At 64.1% G+C, this 18,745-nt stretch overlaps 2 protein-coding genes across 2 annotated transcripts; one reads left to right on the top strand and one right to left on the bottom strand.

The window, feature by feature from the left end:
- Positions 1 to 661: 661 nt before the first annotated feature.
- GUCD1 (guanylyl cyclase domain containing 1) lies at positions 662 to 10,186 on the bottom strand. Its single transcript, XM_052655105.1, has 6 exons — positions 10,041 to 10,186; positions 5,274 to 5,358; positions 4,455 to 4,620; positions 3,325 to 3,416; positions 1,364 to 1,605; positions 662 to 895 (listed from the first exon to the last, which is right to left on the bottom strand). Exons 1-6 carry the CDS (start codon positions 10,087 to 10,089, stop codon positions 804 to 806), a joined length of 726 nt encoding a protein of 241 aa, XP_052511065.1. The 5' UTR covers positions 10,090 to 10,186; the 3' UTR covers positions 662 to 803.
- A 503-nt stretch (positions 10,187 to 10,689) lies between these two features.
- Positions 10,690 to 17,949, top strand: SNRPD3 (small nuclear ribonucleoprotein D3 polypeptide). Its single transcript, XM_052655106.1, has 4 exons — positions 10,690 to 10,839; positions 12,707 to 12,848; positions 16,075 to 16,267; positions 17,719 to 17,949. Exons 1-4 carry the CDS (start codon positions 10,724 to 10,726, stop codon positions 17,778 to 17,780), a joined length of 513 nt encoding a protein of 170 aa, XP_052511066.1. The 5' UTR covers positions 10,690 to 10,723; the 3' UTR covers positions 17,781 to 17,949.
- The last annotated feature ends 796 nt before the right edge of the window (positions 17,950 to 18,745 follow it).

Raw genomic sequence — 18,745 nt, 5'->3', positions numbered from 1 at the left:
CCTCCCCGGCTAAAAAAGGAAGGAGCAGGAGGCCGCCCCAGTCCATGCGGGGGTCCGCACTGTGCGATCCTGGGTTAGGTTACTCCCTCTGCCGACAGAGACCCCCCCGGCCTTCTCTGCAGAGGGCCAGGAGTGAGCGCTGGGTTGGGGGGAGGCCACAGGCCGCCCCCGGCCACGATCAGGCGTGCAGGCCCAGGGCCCCAGCACCCAACCCTGAGATGTGGGGCTGCCCGCACTGAGGCAGGAGGCGCCGTGGCGGGGGGCGGGGAGTGTCTTTGGGGCCCAGGCCGCTGGCACTGGCCCTCGGGGTGCCAGCGGGAGCCAGGGTCCTGCCCACAGCCCAGGTGTCCACTCCAAGGAGGGCTGCAGGGGCCTGAGGCCTTTCTGCCTGAGGTCCAGCCCTCCCCAGGGGCCTGGCCACCAGCCGCAGGGACTGGGCCCCCCGGGCGGGGGTGGGGGAAGGGGGCAGCGGGCCCAGGGCGCCTGCCTTTTGACCAGATCCCGGGGAGGCTGGAGCTGACACAGCCCTGGGGCCCAGGGTGGCTACACCGATGGTCTCCACACAAACAGACCCGCAGCTCTCTTGGGGCTGGGTCCTGGGTCTGTGGGGAGATGGGCTCTTGCGTCCCCCGCCGGCCCTGCGTCTGGCTTGCAGGCACCAGGGCGCCCGTGGGGGCAGACGTCCCCTGAGCGCAGCGGGAGCCGGCCTCGGGCCCGGAGGACGACGTCAACAGCCAGCAGGGACGCGGCGCCTCGCCTGAGCCCCGGGCCTGGGCCAGCGCCTCTGGAGCGGGCTCCCGCTGTCAGCTGTCCACGTAGACGAAGAGGATGTCCTCGTCTGTGCCGTAGCTGGTCCTGGCCTCCTCGAAGTTGCTGATGCTGGCGCTGCACATTCCTGCTGCGGCAGGAGGACGGGGCGGTCAGCAAGGGGGCATCCTGGCTGACCCCCACCACGCGGGCGCCCTCCCTGCAGCCGCTGCGGCCCCTGTGACCTGTCCCCTGCGCTTTCCCCAATTCAGCAGGAGAAAGGGAGGTCCAGAGGGGAGGGACTCGCTGGAGGCCGCAGGGCTGTGGTCCCTCCCTGTCCCCGGGGCCGTGGGGAGTCCGGGCCGGGGGCGGGGGCCAGGGCCAGGGCTGGGCAGACTTTCTTTTTTCTTTCGGCCACTCTGCGCAGTGTGCGGGCTCTTAGTCCCCTGACCAGGGTCCCCGGACCTCCCTTTCTAGCACGGAGGGCTGGCCTGGGGGCTGGGGGCGCCGGGAACTGCAGCCCTGGGCTGGGCCCTGGGTGGGGGCAGACGGCCGGCCCGGGGCTGGGGGGCAGGGGCCCCGGGAGAAGGCGGTGGGGCCCACCCGCCCCACTCACGGTCAGCGTAGGCCGGGTTGTTGTAGAAGACGCAGCCGGCGGCCCGGCTGTAGCCGCGCAGCACGATGAAGTGGCCCTGGTAGTCGGGTGAGCGGCAGAAACAGCGGGGCCCGCTGGGCGCGAAGCAGCAGTACTTGGGGGGGCTGGAGCAGAGGTCGCAGTGCAGCACCCCTGAGTTCACCAGCACGATGGCCACGTGGCCCTGCGCCAGGTGGGCCTGGATGTCCTGCACGCTCACCCTGCTGTGGGGGGCGGACGGGCGTCAGCCAGTGCCGCTGGGCCCCAGGCCCCTCCTGCAGACCCCTGCCGGGCCCTGGTCTGCCCCGTGTCCTGGAGCCCGGGCTGCGCCTCGCGTCCGCCCTGAGCTCTGTGCAGGGGGCACCCGCCTGCTTTGTCACGGTGGGCGGGGCTCAGTGGGGGACCAAGCATGGACCAGGGGGGTGTCCAGGACACGCTGGGCCCACAGGCCCGTCACAGGGTGACCATACGACTCCAGACAGCACCCCATCTCTGGACCTGCCCCCTCACTGCCCTGGTCTTTTACCCTAAAGGGTGCATCAGTAGCATAAACGGGCGGTTTAACTTACTTCCCCTAATCGGAACCAAGCAAGGGGTTATTTCTCTTTCTGTTTGAGGCTCCTTGTGGCAGAAGGGGCTGCCTGGGAAGGGCTAGTTGGCAACGCCCGCAGGGGAACCCCGGGTCAGCCGGCTGTTCCAGACTCTTAGGCCCTGGCCCCTCCGAGGCCCCCGGGAGGAGGCAAGTCCCAGACAGACCTGAGGTGGGAAGGGCTGGGGGGATTCCCCAGTGCCCGGGCCCCACCATCTTCACTGGGGGTTGGGGGGCCAATGCCCAGCCACGCTGAGCCCTCCTTCCTTCCAGGCCCCTCGGGGGTACGTGTGGGCACCTGGTGGCTGGGCCCAGCTCCAGCCCCGCCGAGTCACAGGGCAGCCTGCTCTGACGCCTTGGTCCAGGGAGGCGTGCCATTTTTCCACTGGGTCTCTGAGAGGAAGCAGCTGGCTGAGCTCCCAGCAGAAGGAATGACCCCAAGGGGGACTTCAGCCACCGGGAAGAGCAGGGTGCAGCTGGAGGGAGGGCCCGGGGTGGGGGTCCCGGGTGCGGGTCAGTGCGTGGCTGGGTGGCTGGGGTGACTGTGGGACTCACTGTGCGGGGGGCAGGGGGGTGGCCGGCCGGGAACGGCCCCCGCCCTCCACGCAGCCGGTCAGGTGCCACCGAGCTAACACCGGCCACCTCACCCTCCGACACGCGCTCACGTGGCCTGGGGACACGTGGAGACCTCCCTGTGCCCAGAGGGTTATGTGCCTGGGTCACGTGACCATGAAGACAGAAATCCAGGAGGATGGGAGACCCAAGGAGAGACCAGCCCGGGTCTGGGAGCCGGACGCCTGCTGGGCGCAGTGCCTGCAGCAGGCTGGGGAGGAAGCTGCTTGCGTCTGGGCAAGTCTCCTGCCCCCCCCACCCCCGCCCCGTGTGGAGGAGAAGAGGGAGACCTATTAAGGTCAGGCAGCCGGGAGGAGGTCTGGCCAGGCCTCCCTGACAGCTGACACCCAGGCCTCCCTGCCAGCCTCTTGCCGCGCCAGTGCGCTCCCCAGGCCGTGCCCCTGCCACCGGGATCCGTGTGCTCTGCTGCACGGCCAGCACTCCCCGAGCAGCCCGAGGGCTGGCCAGATCTGTCTTGCTCACCTGTCCTCTGTGCCTGCTCAGGGTCCACCCTAGGCCAGAGTTTGTGTAGCCTAGGTCACATAGCCCCCCACCTGTTCCCATTTTATGGATGGAAAAACTAAGGCTCAGGGGGCGGGGGCGGGTACAAGTCAGTGCCCATGGCCAGCAAGGTGGGAAAGCTCAGGCCTGCCCCTTCCCAAGGGGGGCCTCCCCCCACCAGCCCTGGGGTAGCAGGTGCATGAGGAAGGGCGGCAGGGGTGGGGGCGACACACGGACTCACCACTTCTCCACCAGCACCTTGCAAGTCTTGGCTTGTGCAAAGAGCTGGTTCACCCGGGTCTCCTCTGTGTCAAAGTGCTTCCTGTAAAAGGACTGCAAGGGCAAAGCAGCTGCAGAGGCCGCCGGCCCCGGCTGCCCTCACACCCACCCCCCAGGGAGGACATAAACAGCACAGGGGTCGGGAGTGGACATGGGCCCGGCCTGCGGGCGGCGGAACCGCCCGAGGCTGGCGAGGGTGCTCGGGAGACGGGCGGGTGGCAGGCTTGGGCCAGCACCCTGGGGGTGGGCGGGAGTCTGGACGCCACCCACTCGACTCAGCTGGCACGTGTTAGCAAAGGACACAGTCTGTTTGGCGCAGGGGCCTTCGGGGCGCCAGGGCCCCCACGGGGGAGGCAAAGGAGAACTGCTCTGGGCCTTTCCTCCACCTCGAGGCCACGCTGACCACACCAGATCTGCCAGCCTTTCCCCCTGGCCTGGATAGTTCAAAGGAGAGCTAGGTGGATGGGCACTGGCCGCGGGGTAGTGAGCCTGTCGCCCACGAGGCCAGCAGGCACTCTCTGCTCGGCCCAGGCTGGAGGCAGGCCTGGCTCTAAGGGTGGCAGAGTGCACTGGGGTCTCAATGAGGCTTTACGGGCATTCTATTTTTGTTGTTATTTGTGTTTTTTGGGTTTTTTTTGAGTTATCTTCTTGACCGTTCCACACGGCTCCTGGGATCTTAGTTCTCCGGCCAGGGATGGAACCCACGCCCTCTGCGTTGGAAGCGCCGAGTCTGAGCCACTGGACCTCCAAGGAGGTCCCTGGCAGCCTTCCTTTTTTATAAAAACGAAAGACAGTAGATTTTTTTTTCCTTCTAGAACACCAGGGACCCAACTTGGAGCTGGCTGTCCCCGTACGAAAGAGGAAAACCAACAAATGACGGCCGGAGGAAGACAGGTGCCCGAGGCCCGGCCGGCTGGAGCTGCGGCAGAGGGCAGGACTGTGAAGGTCGCCGGGGCGCCTCTGCAAGTTGGCAGGTGCGTCCAGGACAGGTGGGGGTGGGGGTGTCTGGGCTGCTGGGCCCCGGCGGCTGGTCTGGCCGCGCGTGTCAGTCTGGGGCCCGGTCCCGCGCCCGGAAGGCCGCTGCCGGCGCACCTGGTTCTTGTAGCCCTTGTCCACGCCCAGGGTCTGGGTGCAGAAGCGGTGCCGCACACCAAAGCGGCGCATCAGGTAGGCCAGGTCGATGGTCCAGATGCTCCTGGTGAGCCGCAGCTCCTGCAGGGCCCTCGCGAACTCAGCCTCGTCCAGCTGGCCCAGGTACCTGCGGGCACAGTGCCCGCTGAGCCTCGGGGCAGCCTCCCCGAGGGCCTGCTGTGTGAGCCTGTGCCCCCGCGAGGCTCCGCCCTGCATCGTGAACTCCTAGGTCCTGACCGCACACTGCCCGGGGCCTCCCGGGCACCACGCAGGTCCCCGTCCGGGGCCTGGACTCTGCGCCTGGCGTCCCTCATGGGCCGTGTGACTCTGGGCTAGTTGCCAGCCTCTCCAGCCTCATCTCAGGACCTTCTAAGTGAAGCACATCTCCTCACCGGTTCCCTGAGCGTTAGGCACGGAACACCTGTCTTGCCTGGACTTCCAGGAAGGGGAGTGGGAGGCTGCCCTGCCCAGTGACCCCGTCTCCCAAGAGTCCAAGGTCGGGGGGCTGCAGGAGGGCCCTGCGTCTCGGCCGTGGGGGTCAGTCTGCGGGGCAGGCCCGGGCACCTGTGACTTCCCGGCCGTTCCAGACTCTGGGCGTCCTCTGGAGGCAGACCTGGGGGGCCTGGCCCACCGCCGCGGGCTTCTGCAGGTGGGGCGGAGCCTGGGTGGATGCTGGGCCTCCCCGAAGCCCCAGCTGGAGACAGCCACCTGGATGACGAGTCCCACCCAGGGCTCTCCCCCTGCGCCGCCCCCATCAGAGGGCCGGCCCGGCACACTCACCGGAGCACCATCCTGGAGCAGGCCAGGCCGCAGTCCCAGTGAAAGAGCTGCTGGATGACGGGCACCGGCAGCTGCACGAAGTCCCCTGCGCGGGAGGGGCGCGGGGGTCACGGGCGGGAGGGGCGGGAGGGGCGGGAGGGGGGACACGGGCGGGAGGGGCGCGGGGGGGGGTCACAGGCGGGAGGGGCGGGAGGGGGGACATGGGTGGCAGGGGCGCGGGGGGGTCACGGGCGGGAGGGGCGCGTGGGGGGTCACGGGCGGGAGGGGCGCTGGGGGGGTCACAGGCAGGAGGAGGATGGTGGGGGGTCACGGGTGGCAGGGGCGGGAGGGGGGTCACGGGTGGCAGGGGCGGGAGGGGGTCATGGACTCTTGGCGCAGTGCCCGCCACCCACGCCCACTGGAGCTGCCGCCGCTGGCGCCCACTCAGGTCCCAAGGGGCCACTCGAGGACGGTCCACAGCCTTACTGGGCCCCTCAGCCCGTTCTCCTTGCCACAACAGAGGTCTCCCCAAGTGCCGGTCTGGGCGGGTCAGCCCTGTGCACAGGCCTTCGGTGGGGTGGCCCCCACACCCCCTAGGACAAGGCCCGCGTGGCTACCGCACCGGGGCCCACAGCTGCCAGCCGCCCCTCGCCCTCCCCGGGCTGCAGCCTTCACATGCCCCCTCCCTCCCGCCTGGACTGGCTCAGCCCCCCAGGCCACGGAGCCAAATCCTGTCTGCAGACTTCTCTACGACGCTGCCCACATGGTGCACAGCTCCCCGTCCCGGGCACCACGCCCCTCCGTGGCCCCTCTCTGGAGCCCCTGTGTCGGGGGGCTCCCGGAGGCATTCGGCAGACATTCCTGTCTCAATTCCCAAGGCTGCTGACTCCACAGCTCCCAGGGTTACAAGGAGGGAGCAGTCACCTATCAGCCAGGGCCATGCTACCCGGGGCAGAGCAGCAAGGGCCTGGCCTGGGCGCTCAGATTTGGGCTCTCCTGCTGGCTTGGGCTGCTGACTTCCACGTGTGGGCTGGGTCTGGCCATCCCTCAAGTGGGGACTTTGGTCTGATTTCCCTTTCGGTCAACAAACATTTCCCTAGAGCCCCATGAGTGCCCGGCCTGCGGACTGGCGACTCGGTGGGGAGTGGCTGGGCGGACAGCCCACACGGGCGGCTGAGGAAAACCAGGGGCCGGGCCAGGGACCGTGTGGGACGCGCCGTAAGACCAGAGAGCGGGGCCGTGGCAGGCCCGCTGGCTCAGGGCCTGGGGGGCCCTCCTGTCCTGGGGTCCCGGGAATCTGCTCAGAGCTCAGAGCTAAAGAACCGGCCATGACACTCTGCTCGTTCAGGACGCCCTTTCGGCTGCCGTGGTCTCCCCCTCTGGGGTCTCCAGGCGACGCTCCTGAACGCACAACCGGCCCGCGCAGAGCTGACCCCCAGCACCCTTCCCCATCCCACCCCTACGTGGACCAACCAGCAGGGTGCCCAGGAGCCCTGTGGTCCATCCTGGCCTTGCGACCTGCGACCTCCTGTCGCCTGCAGGGGTCCCAAGCTCCTGCCCTCCCGTCCACACCCTCCCCGGCCTCAAGGCCTGGCTCAGAGGCCAGCACCTCCCGGGCCTCCCTGGACGGCAGGCTGGCCGTGCCCCGTCGCTCATCAGCACTCCGCCGGCCCGGGCCCCCGCGTGGACCCCTGCCCTTCTGGACTGTCCACGCCCTCTCCGGGGCAGGGGCCAGGACTGTGCCTTGCCTGCACTGCTGTGACCTCTCTCCTCTCCCGCCTCACCCACAGGGCCCACAGAAAGCAGGGTGGCACTACTGAGAGCAGGCGGCTTGCTCCCTGGGGCAAGAATGTCCCTGGCGCCCCTTCACGGGTGAGGCCGGGAGCCCCGCCTTCCATCTGGCTGGGGCGCTGAGGCCAGTCGGGGGTCAGGCTGCGCTCTCTCCGTCCCCCGGCCCCAGGAGGCCCTAAAAGGAGCCCAGGCCACCTCTCTGGGCCTTGCAACAACCGCCTCTGCCCACTGCTGCGGACTAGGCCCCGCGGGCCCCGACCTGCCCGACTTCTGCCTGTCCCCCGCGCCCCCAGTCCCTCTCCGGTCCACAGCAGCCGCAGGGGTCCCTCCACAGTCTTCCGCGGCCCTCAGGAGACAGTTCTTACCCCTTGCGAAGCCCTGCTGGGCCTGCCCCACTCGCCCCGGGGGAGCGCTCTTACCCTCGGGATTCAAGTCTGCCCCTTTTCGTCACTCAGGTCCTGGCTCAAAGTCCCCCCCGCCCCATGATAGGCGTTTACTGACTGCCTTTGGGAGCAGGGGCTCCTCCACAGTACTCGGCAAAAGTGACACCACCACAGGAAAAGCCTGCCTGTCTCCCTGCTAGACTGGAAGCGGCCCCAGGGCAGAGGACTGGCTCATCTTATTCCCTGCTTTTCCCAGTGCCTGGTGACTGACGCTCCAGAAACCGCTGCTGGAAAGAAAATGAGCTCCCGAGTGCCCACTACGGTGTGCTAGGCCTGGGCACCCTAGATCACGGGACCAAGCCCTGCCGTCCAGGTGTTCACGTCCCAAAGTAATGCCCCGCCGAAGGCTGAGCAGGGGCAGAGGCCTCCACAGGCTGCTGCCGCCCTTCCAGAGCCCCTCCCGCAGCTGCACGCTGCCTCCTCGGTTTCTCTCCACGGGCTGTTTGCTCCCCAGCCTTGGCTCCTGCAGATCCCTCCGTCCAGAAGGCTGTCTCCCATCTCTGAACATGCAAACGCCTCGGTCCCTTCCCCTCCACCTGGAGGACCGGAGCTGGTGTCTATCTGCCCACCAGACCCGTGGGGAACTCCTCAGTGGCAGGCACGCAGCGTTTGCCTCCTCCCAGCCCAGAGACCTCGCCAGACACACTTCAGTGGTGAATGGAAGGCGGTTATCTTTTTTTTTTCCTTTCCCTCGAGCGGCCTGAGCCTCCGGGTCACTGCAGGACTCCCCCTCCCCCAGGCTTCCAGACTATGGTCCTCTGTCCACGGCTCCTCCTGACTCTGCGCCCGGGCTCTGGCACTGGCTGGCCGGGCACCTGTGGCCAGGCTCCGACTCTTGTCTCTGCCTCCCCAGCTGTGAAACGTGGCACCGCCCGCCGCTGGCTGGGGCCCTCAGGAACTCTGCCCCACCTCTTCTCACCCTTATCTCATACGCTTTGATCCTGCCCACACCCCTGAGGCGCCTGAACACCCACCTCGGGGCCACCCCCAATCCAGGCACAAGCAAGTCAGCCAACCCAATAAGGGCAGGTCTTCCAAGCCCAAAGCTGCTGCCAGGCACCTGGAGCCACAGCCCGTCCCACCTGAGGGCCAGGGTCTGCCTGGAAGGGGCTGGCCTGGCTTCAGCTGGCAGCTGTCCTCAAGGAAGGAAGGCAGTTTCCTGGCCCTGAATACTTAAGCTCTTGGTCGGCTCATCTGCAGAAGTGCAAGTGACAATAGGAACCAGCTTCACCCAAGTCGTTATGAGGATTAATGAGGCCCTGCATGTAAACAACTCGGGCAGAGTGCCTGCTCAGAGAAGGCGCCCTGGAAATGTGAGTCATTACCCCACGGAGGCTCCTCTGGAAAGGCAAGTGTCTGGTCCAAGATCTCAGAGTGGGACAACCGGAGGAGAAGACAGCAAACCCCGGGGACAGCCCTGGACCCAAATCCTTGCTGCAGCCACAGTTGTGCCCCATGGATGCCTCAGGGCTGGGGTCTCCCACGTGTGGGCACCTCACTGTCGAGTTCACCGGCCCTTTCTTGTCAACTGTATGTTGCAGAGGGGATGGGGAACCACTGCTCGCCCTCTCCCACTCAGAAAAGCACACGGAGGCTGGCCGCTGATTTATCAGTCTGCGCCCCCTTCCCCACCCCCCAGCAAAGGAACTCAGGCGCCTGGGAAGGCGGGACTAGAGAAGGAAGACTCCGTAGCAAGACAACAGGCAGGAGTCTGGGAGGCCAGGGGCAGGCTGTCCCTCACTGCCCTGCCAGTTGCCTGCCCCTTCTAAGGCCTCAGTTACCGGAGAGCGGACAGGCTCTCCCCAAAGCAGCTCCAAAGAGGACTTTTCGCTCCAGGGAAAGGTGACCCCTCCCCCCGCCCCGGCCGCTCAACCAGGACCCTCCTTCCCGCCATGACCGCAAGCGAGAGATGCCCAGGGGTGTCCCTGCTCAGGGAGTTATCGGGAAAAACAAACAAACCCCAACTGACCGCAGCCGGCCCGGCGGGACCCGCCGGAGCGCACACCTGCCCAGGTTTTGCTCAGAGCTCAACAGCCGGGGCCGCGGCGGCGGTCGGCCCAAGGTCGCGCGGCCGGACCCTGCCCGGCGCTCAGGCGCGGTTCCCCCCCATACTCGATTCCCGGGTTGAGGGCTGCCCCCCAACCCCGATCCCCGGGGTCCTGCCCCGCGCCCACCGCGATCCCCGGGGTGAGGGCCGCCCCCCGATCCCCGGAGTCCTGCCCCGCGCCCACCGCGATCCCCGGGGTCAGGGCCCCCCAACCCCGATCCCCGGGGTCCTGCCCCGCGCCCACCGCGATCCCCGGGGTCAGGGCCGCCCCCCGATCCCCGGGGTCCTGCCCCGCGCCCACCGCGATCCCCGGGGTCAGGGCCGCCCCCCGATCCCCGGGGTCCTGCCCCGCGCCCACCGCGATCCCCGGGGTCAGGGCCGCCCCCCGATCCCCGGAGTCCTGCCCCGCGCCCACCGCGATCCCCGGGGTCAGGGCCGCCCCCCGATCCCCGGGGTCCTGCCCCGCGCCCACCGCGATCCCCGGGGTGACGGGGGGACCACACTGACCGGGCTCGAGCGGCGGCCCCGCTGCCTCCGCGTCCACCTCCGTCCTCATGACCCGGGCGGCGCGGGGCTCCCATGGCCCCGGCCCGGCGCGGGCTGCAGCTCTGGCGTCGACTGGGGACGAGAGCGCGCGGCCGGCGCGCGCCGGCTTCCCGGGCCGCCCGCACCAGCGCCCCGGGGGGAGAAGGGGCGGGAGGCGGCGGCGGCCCCAGGCCCCGCCCCGGCCCCAGGCCCCGCCCCGGCCCCGCCCCAGGCCCCGCCCCGGCCCGCCGCCGGCTCCCGCGCCCGCAGCCCCCCGGCCCGCTCCTGCGGGTCCCCGCTGTCCCTGTCCGCACGCCGGGGGCACTCGCCTCGCTCGGGGCACCGCCTCCCCGGCGCCGTCGGCTTCCCAGGCTTGCCCTGTGGGGGCAGGGCCCGGCCCCGGGCCCCCGCCGCCCGCCTCGCCGTCCAGCCCGCGTCTGGCGTCGGGGGCTGGGGACCGCGAGTCCCCCCCGGCCCGGGCCGGCCCGCGGGTCGCTGTTTCCGGCGGCACCTGGGTCCGGTCATCAGCCCCGCTCTTCCCCGGGCCCGGAACTACTGTACCCGAGCTCGGGTTCCCCAGCCGGCGCGATAAGGATGAACGCGAAGGCGAGAGGCCTCGCCCGCCGCCCCTCGGGTAAAGGAAGGGGGCGGGCCCTGCGCGAGGCATGTTGGGAACGCGTGGTATTCTGGGAGCGCGCGGCCCGCCATTCGCGCCCTCACGCCCTCGCGGTCGCCGGAGTTCCGTCTACCCTGCCGCCTCTGAAAGAGGAGCCCGGAGCCGGTGAGGACAGGGCCGGGGGTGCGGGGAGGGCGCGGGCTAGGCCGAGGTCCCGCGGGGGGCCCGGGGGGCTGGAGGGGGACGCGCCGCCGAGGAGCCCTGCGGTGCTCGTGGAGGGAGAGACGCGGGAAGCTGGGCCACCCAGACCCCCAGCGGCGCCTCACAAGCGCCTGGAGGTGCGTTCGTTAGCTTTTTCCCCGAAGTACTTGCTCTTCGGTTTCCGAACCTCTCCAGGCCGGTGTTTCTCGAAGTATCCAGGCAGTGGTCTTGAGATCGTTCCTGGTTGGTGGCCACCTTCCCCCCAGATCCCTACTTGGCTGGTTTCTTTTCAAAGCCCTTGGCACCTCTGCCTCCCCACCCCTTCCAGGACCTGATCCCCTGACGCTGGAAACACAAGTTATCCCATTTCCTTGCTTCTGTCTAAATCGTGTTGCAGGCATTTTGTAACTCCGGCTGCCCTTCCGTGGGATAGTCTCTGTGCTGCCCCGGTTCCCCCAGCTGCGGTTCAGCGTCGTCCTCACCAACGGAACCTGTTTTTTCCTAACCTCTCCTGGTCCTTTTCTTCTCTTCCGACCTCCCGCTGCCTGTCAACCGGAAAAATACCGCCACCTAAAAGCTGAGAATTAGGTTTATTCGGTGGGGATCATGAGGACTCCGAGCCCGGAAGACAGGATTTCAGGCGACCCCTGGGAGAGAGAAATGTTGGGTGGGGTGGAGTCAGGCTACAAAGAAGTTTGCAGCAAGGGGCAGGTAATCTGAATATTAAAAGATGACTGTTGAGTAATGGAGACCAGATCTCCTGCCTGAAGAGATTTAACACTTTTCTGTTCTTTGGGAAGATGCAAGAGTCCGGGCTTCCTGAAATCTTTTCTTTCGTATGCATCTCAGCTGTCTGGGGCCAGTCCCTGCTTTTCGGCTGTTTCACAGCCTAATTCCTCCCTTACCCTAAAGCTAAGGTACGAGGGACCGCCTCTTGTGCTTGTCACACCCCCCCAGCTCCTCAGCGCTTACAGGAAGTAACGGACAGCTGCCAAAAAGCCAGTATGGTTTTTACGTGGGCTTAAAAATTTGCATTTGGAAGGCTGGAATGCCAAATGGCTGCGACGTGGCTTGATTACTGGAGAGCAGAAAGCGTTTCATTTTACAGAAGTTTTCGTTTTATACACCCATCTTGGGATTGAAAAAAATCCACTTGCTTTTTTTCTCTCTTAATTAGATCAAGTCAGGGTTTTCCCTGGTTATATTTTCCCTCCAGGGTGAGCGTTTCCCACTTGTAGCACGTCGTCACCTTGTGAACACTTGGATATTTTCTCTTTAGCTTAATGGTGAAGTAAGTAGACGGTCAGAGTGCTTAATGGGTTGAATTAAACGCACAGCCCCTTCTGAGCTTCCCAGATGGCACTAGTGATTAAAAAGACCTCCTGCCAGTGCAGGAGATGTAAGAGACGTGGGCTCCATCCCTGGGTGGGGAAGATCCCCTGGAGAAGGGCATGGCAGCCCACTCCAGTATTGTTGCCTGGAGAATCCCATGGACAGAGGAACCTGGTGGGCTACAGTCCATGGGGTCGCAGAGAGTCAGAAAAGCGACTTAACATGCACACTCAAGAGACCTGTGGTGGAAGGAAGATGGGAGACAGCTTTCACTCCCGTTAGCTTTCCCCCTGTTGAGCCCCCGTTCCTCCCCACTCACATCCTGCACGTGTTTGCCAGATAGCTCCTTCAAGCTCAGAATTCAGCTAAAAAAACACTAGTGCACCTCTGGCAGCTTTGCTGAGTTTTCCAGAGTGTCAGCCTTGAGGGGCTGTGGTGTTTGCACATGCGTTCTTGGGCTTCGGAAGATGAGCTAACTGCTGTCTCTCTGCCGCCGCAGAACTCTTCCTGCCGGGATGTCTATCGGAGTGCCGATCAAAGTCCTCCACGAGGCCGAGGGCCACATCGTGACGTGTGAGACGAACACTGGCGAGGTGTATCGGGGCAAGCTCATCGAGGCGGAGGACAACATGAACTGCCAGGTGCCCTGCTCTGCGCGGGGCCGGGGCGCGGGCGGCTGGGGCTCCTTGAGGTTCTTGGTCAGCGGTGGTTCACCGAGTGCCTGAGCTGTGCCAGGCCCTGTTAGAGGTACCAGAGAGGCGGGCATCAGTGAGAGCCACTTGGAGGCTGAGAATATGAAACCTAGAATCTGACTGTTTAGATTGCTCGTCCTTTGCTTCTCCCAGTCCCGTGGTCGTCTTCCCACGGACTTTGGGCCCATTTAAGAGCAGCAGCACAGCCTTCCGGAGGAGGCAGTGGCGCCCCCTCCAGTGCTCTTGCCTGGAAAATCCTATGGACGGGGAGCCTGGTGGGCTGCCGTCTGTGGGGTCGCACAGAGTCGGACATGACTGAAGCGACTCAGCAGCAGCAGCACAGCCTTCAGTGGAGCCATCGGGCTCAGCTCCCCCGACCCCGCACAGCGTGTTTGCACAATGCTTTGCAGTTAGCAGAATCTTCCACTCACATACTGTGGGTCTCTGCCATTTTCCTAGCAGAAGCACCTCGTGTGACTGCGCTTAGAGCAAATACTTGGCCAAGCAAGCAGGTTTGGGTGATAGTTTTATCCATAAAATGGAAAGAATAAGATTACGGGCCTCGCCTGCTGACTGTCGCTCTGCTAAGACGCGCTGGACCCACTGCTTGGTGCGGTTCCCTTCCCACGGCGCGTGAGTTCATATGGCATCACTGTACAGAGTGTGGGACGCAGTTTCTGTTGAGGAGCTTGGGCTTTGGAATCTGATGTGGGTTTGAATTTCAGCTGGCTTTGGAATGTTAATTACCTGTTTGTTCATCTGTAAAAGGCGGATAGAGTTAACTCGGCAAGAGGTTGACTGGGGGAGCTGACAGCTGCAGAGGGTCAAGGGGCAGGGGCAGGAGAGCTTTCGGTGTAGGGCGCGGGTCTGACCCGGAGGAGCGGGTGGCGACTGGGAGAGCCTCCAACGGCAGCCCTGCCCTGGGGAAGTCTCAGCTCAGCCAACGTTGCTCATCACCCAAACTAGTGTACATTATGAAGAATATTACTCACCCAGTAAAATGGTGTGGAGGAGTATTTGATGTGGTAAAATGCCACTGGCACAAGTGGGGAGATACAGGACTCCATAGTGTTCCCAGTTTTATGAAAACGAGAACCAGGCTATAAATGATACATTAAAATGCTTTAAAAAGATTTTGAGGAAGGCTCACGTGAGTAGTTGCTTTTCAGTGAGAAGTTATATGTGATTGAAAGTGAAAGTGAAGTCGCTCAGTTGTGTCCGGCTCTTTGCGACCCCATGGACTGTAGCCCACCAGGCTCCTCCCTCCATGGGATTCTCCAGGCAAGAGTACTGGAGTGGGGTGCCATTTTCCATTTAAAAATTTTTAAAAATATTTTTCTCATTTTGAAATGACAATCGTGTGTTAAGTTTGTGATCATCAAAGCACAGTAAACATTACCTTTTTTAAAAAACAAAAGTAAGGGCCAAGTCCAGAATTTCACTATACTTAAAGCAGCGTGATTCCCAGACGTTTTGCCGGGGAAGGTGATGGTTAATGGATTCCGCGGAAGTGATGCTCTGCGGGTGTTGGCATGCTCACCCCTTCGGTGACAGGTCAGTGTGGGCTGTTATCTTGGCCGTAGGAGCCCCCCGCGGTGTTCTCTGAGCTCTCCTGGGGAGCAGGCTGCGGTCCTAGCCCCCTTCACGCGTGCCCGGTGTGCACGCGTGCCCGCGCTCCCTCCCGCTGTGCTGTTAAGCCAGGCACCCCAGCGTGGGGTCCGTTCTTTCACCTGCAGCGCCTCCGGTTTTTCGGGCGTGCAGGCTGTCCCTCATGGCCCAGCCCCGGACCCCTCAGTGCGTGTAGCAGTTGCTCCAAGCTTGCTTTTTCACGCCACTGATGACTTGGTGAAGACTAGAGGCTGGTTGTTTTGTTAGGCTGTGCTTTGATTGGGGCTTCTCTGACGTTTTCTCATTTGGGTTATGCTTTTGGGGGTGTTGTGATTTTTGTGTCCTGAGGTGAACCTGATCTTCTGGTTGAGGTGTTGTGTGTTCCCTTCGGGGCCTGTTCCTTTTCCTTTTGTGACTGATGAGCGTTTCCTGGGGAGGTTCTTTAATAAATACCTTGTAACGTTCTGTTTCCCAGCGGTCTCCCAGTGGCCAGCCCTGCCTCGTGCCCGGTGAAGGTTCTTGCTTGAATCTTGGTGGTGGTATAACCGCTGCAAGGGCGCTTTCCTTCTGCCACGGGACTTCCTGCGTTCTCTGGGTCTGCTCTGTGGGCCTCTCCGTGTATCCCCGTGTTTGCTCTCCACGTGGGCTCACGCTATCTGTGTGTTTGTGGCGGGGTTATGACCCGTTGCCGTCATCGTTGCCCCTGATGTGAGCAGGGTTCAGCCCGGACACGTGCCGGTTGTGAGAGCAGTCAGTCTGAGTGTCGCTGATCTTCCAGAACGGCCTGTCTGGGTGCTCAGGGTGGGCTGGAGGAGAGGCGGCCTGCGGCAGAGAGCCCCCGAGCAGACTGCAGGCCGGCTCCGAGTGCATCTGCCCCTTCTGCAGGCTGGGGCTCCAGCAGAGGCCGGGGCGGGGCAGTTAGCACTCGAAGGGAAGAGCAGGTCGGGGTAAGGAGATGACAGGTGCCAGGAAGCAGGGAACAGCGCTCCGCTGTGCGACGTGGGCTTGACCCGCTGTGGACAGACTGTGCTCCCTTTCCACCCAGAAGGCTGGCAGAGTGAGCTGCCCTGCTGTTAGACGTGGTGCCTGTCGGGATTGGCACGGGCACGTTTCTGTTGCCTTCCCACGACCGGCCAGTCTCCTGGCTGGATTCGCGGCCCTCGGGGCGCCTTTGCAGCCCGATGCGGGGGTGCGCGAGGCTAGGCCAGGCGGTGCTGCGCCGCTGCGGCTTGTTCACAGCGGCTGACACATGGCACACGCTGACGGGGGGCTGCGGATGGCAGAATTGGGGCTTGGGGGCCAGGCCCAGGTTCCAGGTAGGAGTGTCTGCGTGCTGGCCATTCAGCCTTGGGTTTTCAATCCATTGAAGTGGGAACCCGCGTACTGCGAGGCGCGAAGCGCAGCCCCGCTCCGGTACACACCGCAGGCGCTCTGGAGTCCCCGGCTTCATCTTGTGATGTACGCATCTGCGTTTCTGGTCTCCCCCGCTCCAGCCAGCGCTTGCCTTCACGCCCCCTGCTCTCTGCCGGTGCCCCTGACCTTACTGACGAGGGCGGTTCCCTTGCAGATGTCCAACATCACGGTCACGTACAGAGACGGCCGCGTGGCCCAGCTGGAGCAGGTGTACATCCGGGGCAGCAAGATCCGCTTCCTGATTCTGCCCGACATGCTGAAGAACGCGCCCATGTTGAAGAGCATGAAGAACAAGAACCAGGGCTCGGGCGCCGGCCGGGGCAAGGCGGCCATCCTGAAGGCCCAGGGTAGGTGCTGCGGGTGCGGGGCTGCGCCGGGCAGACGAGCCGGGGCCTGCTAGGGAGGCCCTGTGACTGGGCAGCCGGCTCCACACCGCTGCCCCGCAGTCCTGGGGACCCCCAGGCCCCGCCTTCTCGGTCTTGCCTCACTCGCCCCCACTCAGGACGCGCACGAGATCCACAGCTGCTCCTTAAAGAAAGACGGGCTCAGATGAGAGCCGATGAGTCCGCTGTGGTGACTGCGGGGAGCCTGCCCCGCGCTGCTCGCTGAGCGGAGGCGCGGCCCCTGAAGGGCTGGGGGGTGGGCCCTGTGTGGCTGGGGTGTCTCCTGATGCCCAGCGTGAGCGAGAGAGGTGGTGTGGGGAGGGGCGCTCTCAGACGGGAAGTCAGTTGTCTGGGGCCATCTTTTACCCGTTAAAGGAGGCCGAATGCAATTTTCCTTTGCTACGTTCCAGAAGTGGGACGTGGTCTTCCCAGTGACGCGGCCTGATCGTTTTCCCTGGGTTAGCCCACTCAGTGTTCAGGGTCAGGGTCCTGAAGAGTTCTGCCGTGTTGATCAGCTAGGAAACGAGTGAGTCGTTAGCAGCAGTCTGAGTATCTATCGATACGGAGCCAGAAGGTCCCTGGATGCCCCTCAGGCCTGTAACTGCAGCAGGCCTGTCCCACTTCGGGTGGCCTTGGAGCTCCGAGGGGCCTTTCAGATGCCCTCCAGGAAAGCCGGTCAGGGAGCCTCCTCGCCCCTCCCAGCGGGGACTGGAGCCCTGGCCCTCCGTCCAGGCGAAGGTACGGAGGCTGAGCTGCAGCTGCTGCTCCGCTTCCTCGGGGCTGCCCTCCCGTCTCTGTCGGGGCTCTAGGAGGCGGTGCCCCCAGCTTCTCACAGCCTGCCCTCCCTCCTGGGTCAGCTTCAGGCTCTGAAAGGAGAGTCCAGAGGCCGGCAGGGTATCTTCCCTTCTTCAAAGCCACTGGTCCCTTCTTTGGACCTGAGTCTCAGGACAGCGGTCTTCATCGAGGGGTGGTTTGGGGTTTTCATCTGTGGTTCCCCGGCCCCCATTCAGAAACATTTCACACATGCAGAACAGCTCAGAGAACAAGAATCCTCACCCAGATTTAATAGACGTTAACACTTAACATCTGTTTCGGAATTTTACGTGTGAATTAAATGCATCTGTAGTGTTCTGTTTGCTCACCCTGGGGCAGCTCTGAGAATTCATCTTTTCTCTGGTTCCCAGGCGGGCCCCCCAAACCACCTTCCCTGCGAGGCCCTGCCCCCAGCTTCTGGTGGGGCAGTGCTGGGCCAGGAGACAGGTTCGGGGCGTGCTCTCCAGCTCTGCCTGGCCACCCGCCCCTCCCGGGGGCTCTTTCCCCGTGAGGTGTGGCGGGCGGGCCTGCTGCTGGGCTGGCTCCTCGGTGGTGAGGGTCCGCACCGACCTGCCTCGTCTTTTCTCTCCCCTACCTTTCAGTGGCCGCAAGAGGGAGAGGACGTGGAATGGGACGTGGAAACATCTTCCAGAAGCGAAGATAGATTTTATCTGTGGGACAGAACTTTGCTTTTTTTTTTCTTTTAGGTTATCTGGGTCGGGGTGCGTGCCTATGTATATGTCCTAGGTTATCTGTTGACATCACTTTCTTTAGATGTGGGCAAGATGTTAAACTAAATAAATATGGTGTTTTTTTTCTTTTTGAGAATCTGAGGACTCTGTTCCTTTTGTAGTTTTTTTGCTGTGTTTGCTTGGGCCGCAGCTTAAGCTTTGACACCCTGGGAGGTGTGCTGGGGAAGCGCCAGTTTGAAATAGCGCCGTTACTGATGAGAGCAGGGGCCGCCGTCCCAGCTGGCACTGGCTAAGCGCTTGGAAGGGCTCCGAGGGCGCACAGGTTCCCTTGTTGGCACGCAGTCACGCACGCGGCAGCCTCTTCAGGAGTACTGTCAGCTCAGCTTAAACAACGGGACACACAGGTCCTGCCTGTGGGGAAAGAAAGCAAGACCCAGAGCTTGCAGCCTGCAAGCCCCAGTGACTCAGCACCTAGCAGAAGTAATCTAATACGAGGTCACTCAGAGAGCCCCGTGGCTCCTGCAGCCCTGGCTTCCTAAGCAGTGCTGCGCTGACCCGGGGGGCAGGGTCCTGTGTGTTCATCAGAGCGCTCGGCGTGGACTGGCACGGCGGCGGCTGCTGACGCAGAGACGGGGTGTGCGGCGCCGGTAGCTGACGGCAGCCCCGAACTGGAAAAGCAGCGTGGAGAAGTCGGACACGGGAGAGGGGCCAGCAGGGGCCCTGTGTAGGATGAGCTTCGGCAGAAACTGGAGGCGAGGGGGTCGGTCATCGGCCCTAGAATAGTGCCTGTTGGACAGATGTCCCGGTGCTGGTGGAGGTCCCCTAGCGAGCTTCCGTCCCGAGGTCACAGCACGGCCACGAGGTGGCGGTCCTCGGGTCAGCCCGGCGTGCAGGTCAGTTCCCAGGACTGTCCCCCCAGAGCTCCTCCTATAAGTTC

This window comes from Budorcas taxicolor, chromosome 17 (assembly GCF_023091745.1).
Source record: "Budorcas taxicolor isolate Tak-1 chromosome 17, Takin1.1, whole genome shotgun sequence".
In the NCBI taxonomy this organism is placed as follows: domain Eukaryota; kingdom Metazoa; phylum Chordata; class Mammalia; order Artiodactyla; family Bovidae; genus Budorcas; species Budorcas taxicolor.
The sequence above is the reverse complement of the archived record's forward strand: the minus strand, read 5'-3'. Positions and strand labels throughout refer to the sequence as shown.

What these genes read in the sequence shown, in the direction of transcription:
- GUCD1 (XM_052655105.1), bottom strand. Translation starts at nt 10,089, where the DNA reads ATGAGGACGGAGGTGGACGCGGAGGCAGCGGGGCCGCCGCTCGAGCCC. An exon ending in TGCTCCAGGATGGTGCTCCG is followed by an intron (nt 4,621 to 5,273) that starts GTGAGTGTGCCG and finishes CTGTGCCCGCAG; the next exon opens with GTACCTGGGCCAGCTGGACG. An exon ending in ACAAGGGCTACAAGAACCAG is followed by an intron (nt 3,417 to 4,454) that starts GTGCGCCGGCAG and finishes TTGCCCTTGCAG; the next exon opens with TCCTTTTACAGGAAGCACTT.
- SNRPD3 (XM_052655106.1), top strand. Translation starts at nt 10,724, where the DNA reads ATGTTGGGAACGCGTGGTATTCTGGGAGCGCGCGGCCCGCCATTCGCG. An exon ending in GAAAGAGGAGCCCGGAGCCG is followed by an intron (nt 10,840 to 12,706) that starts GTGAGGACAGGG and finishes CTGCCGCCGCAG; the next exon opens with AACTCTTCCTGCCGGGATGT. An exon ending in AGGACAACATGAACTGCCAG is followed by an intron (nt 12,849 to 16,074) that starts GTGCCCTGCTCT and finishes GTTCCCTTGCAG; the next exon opens with ATGTCCAACATCACGGTCAC.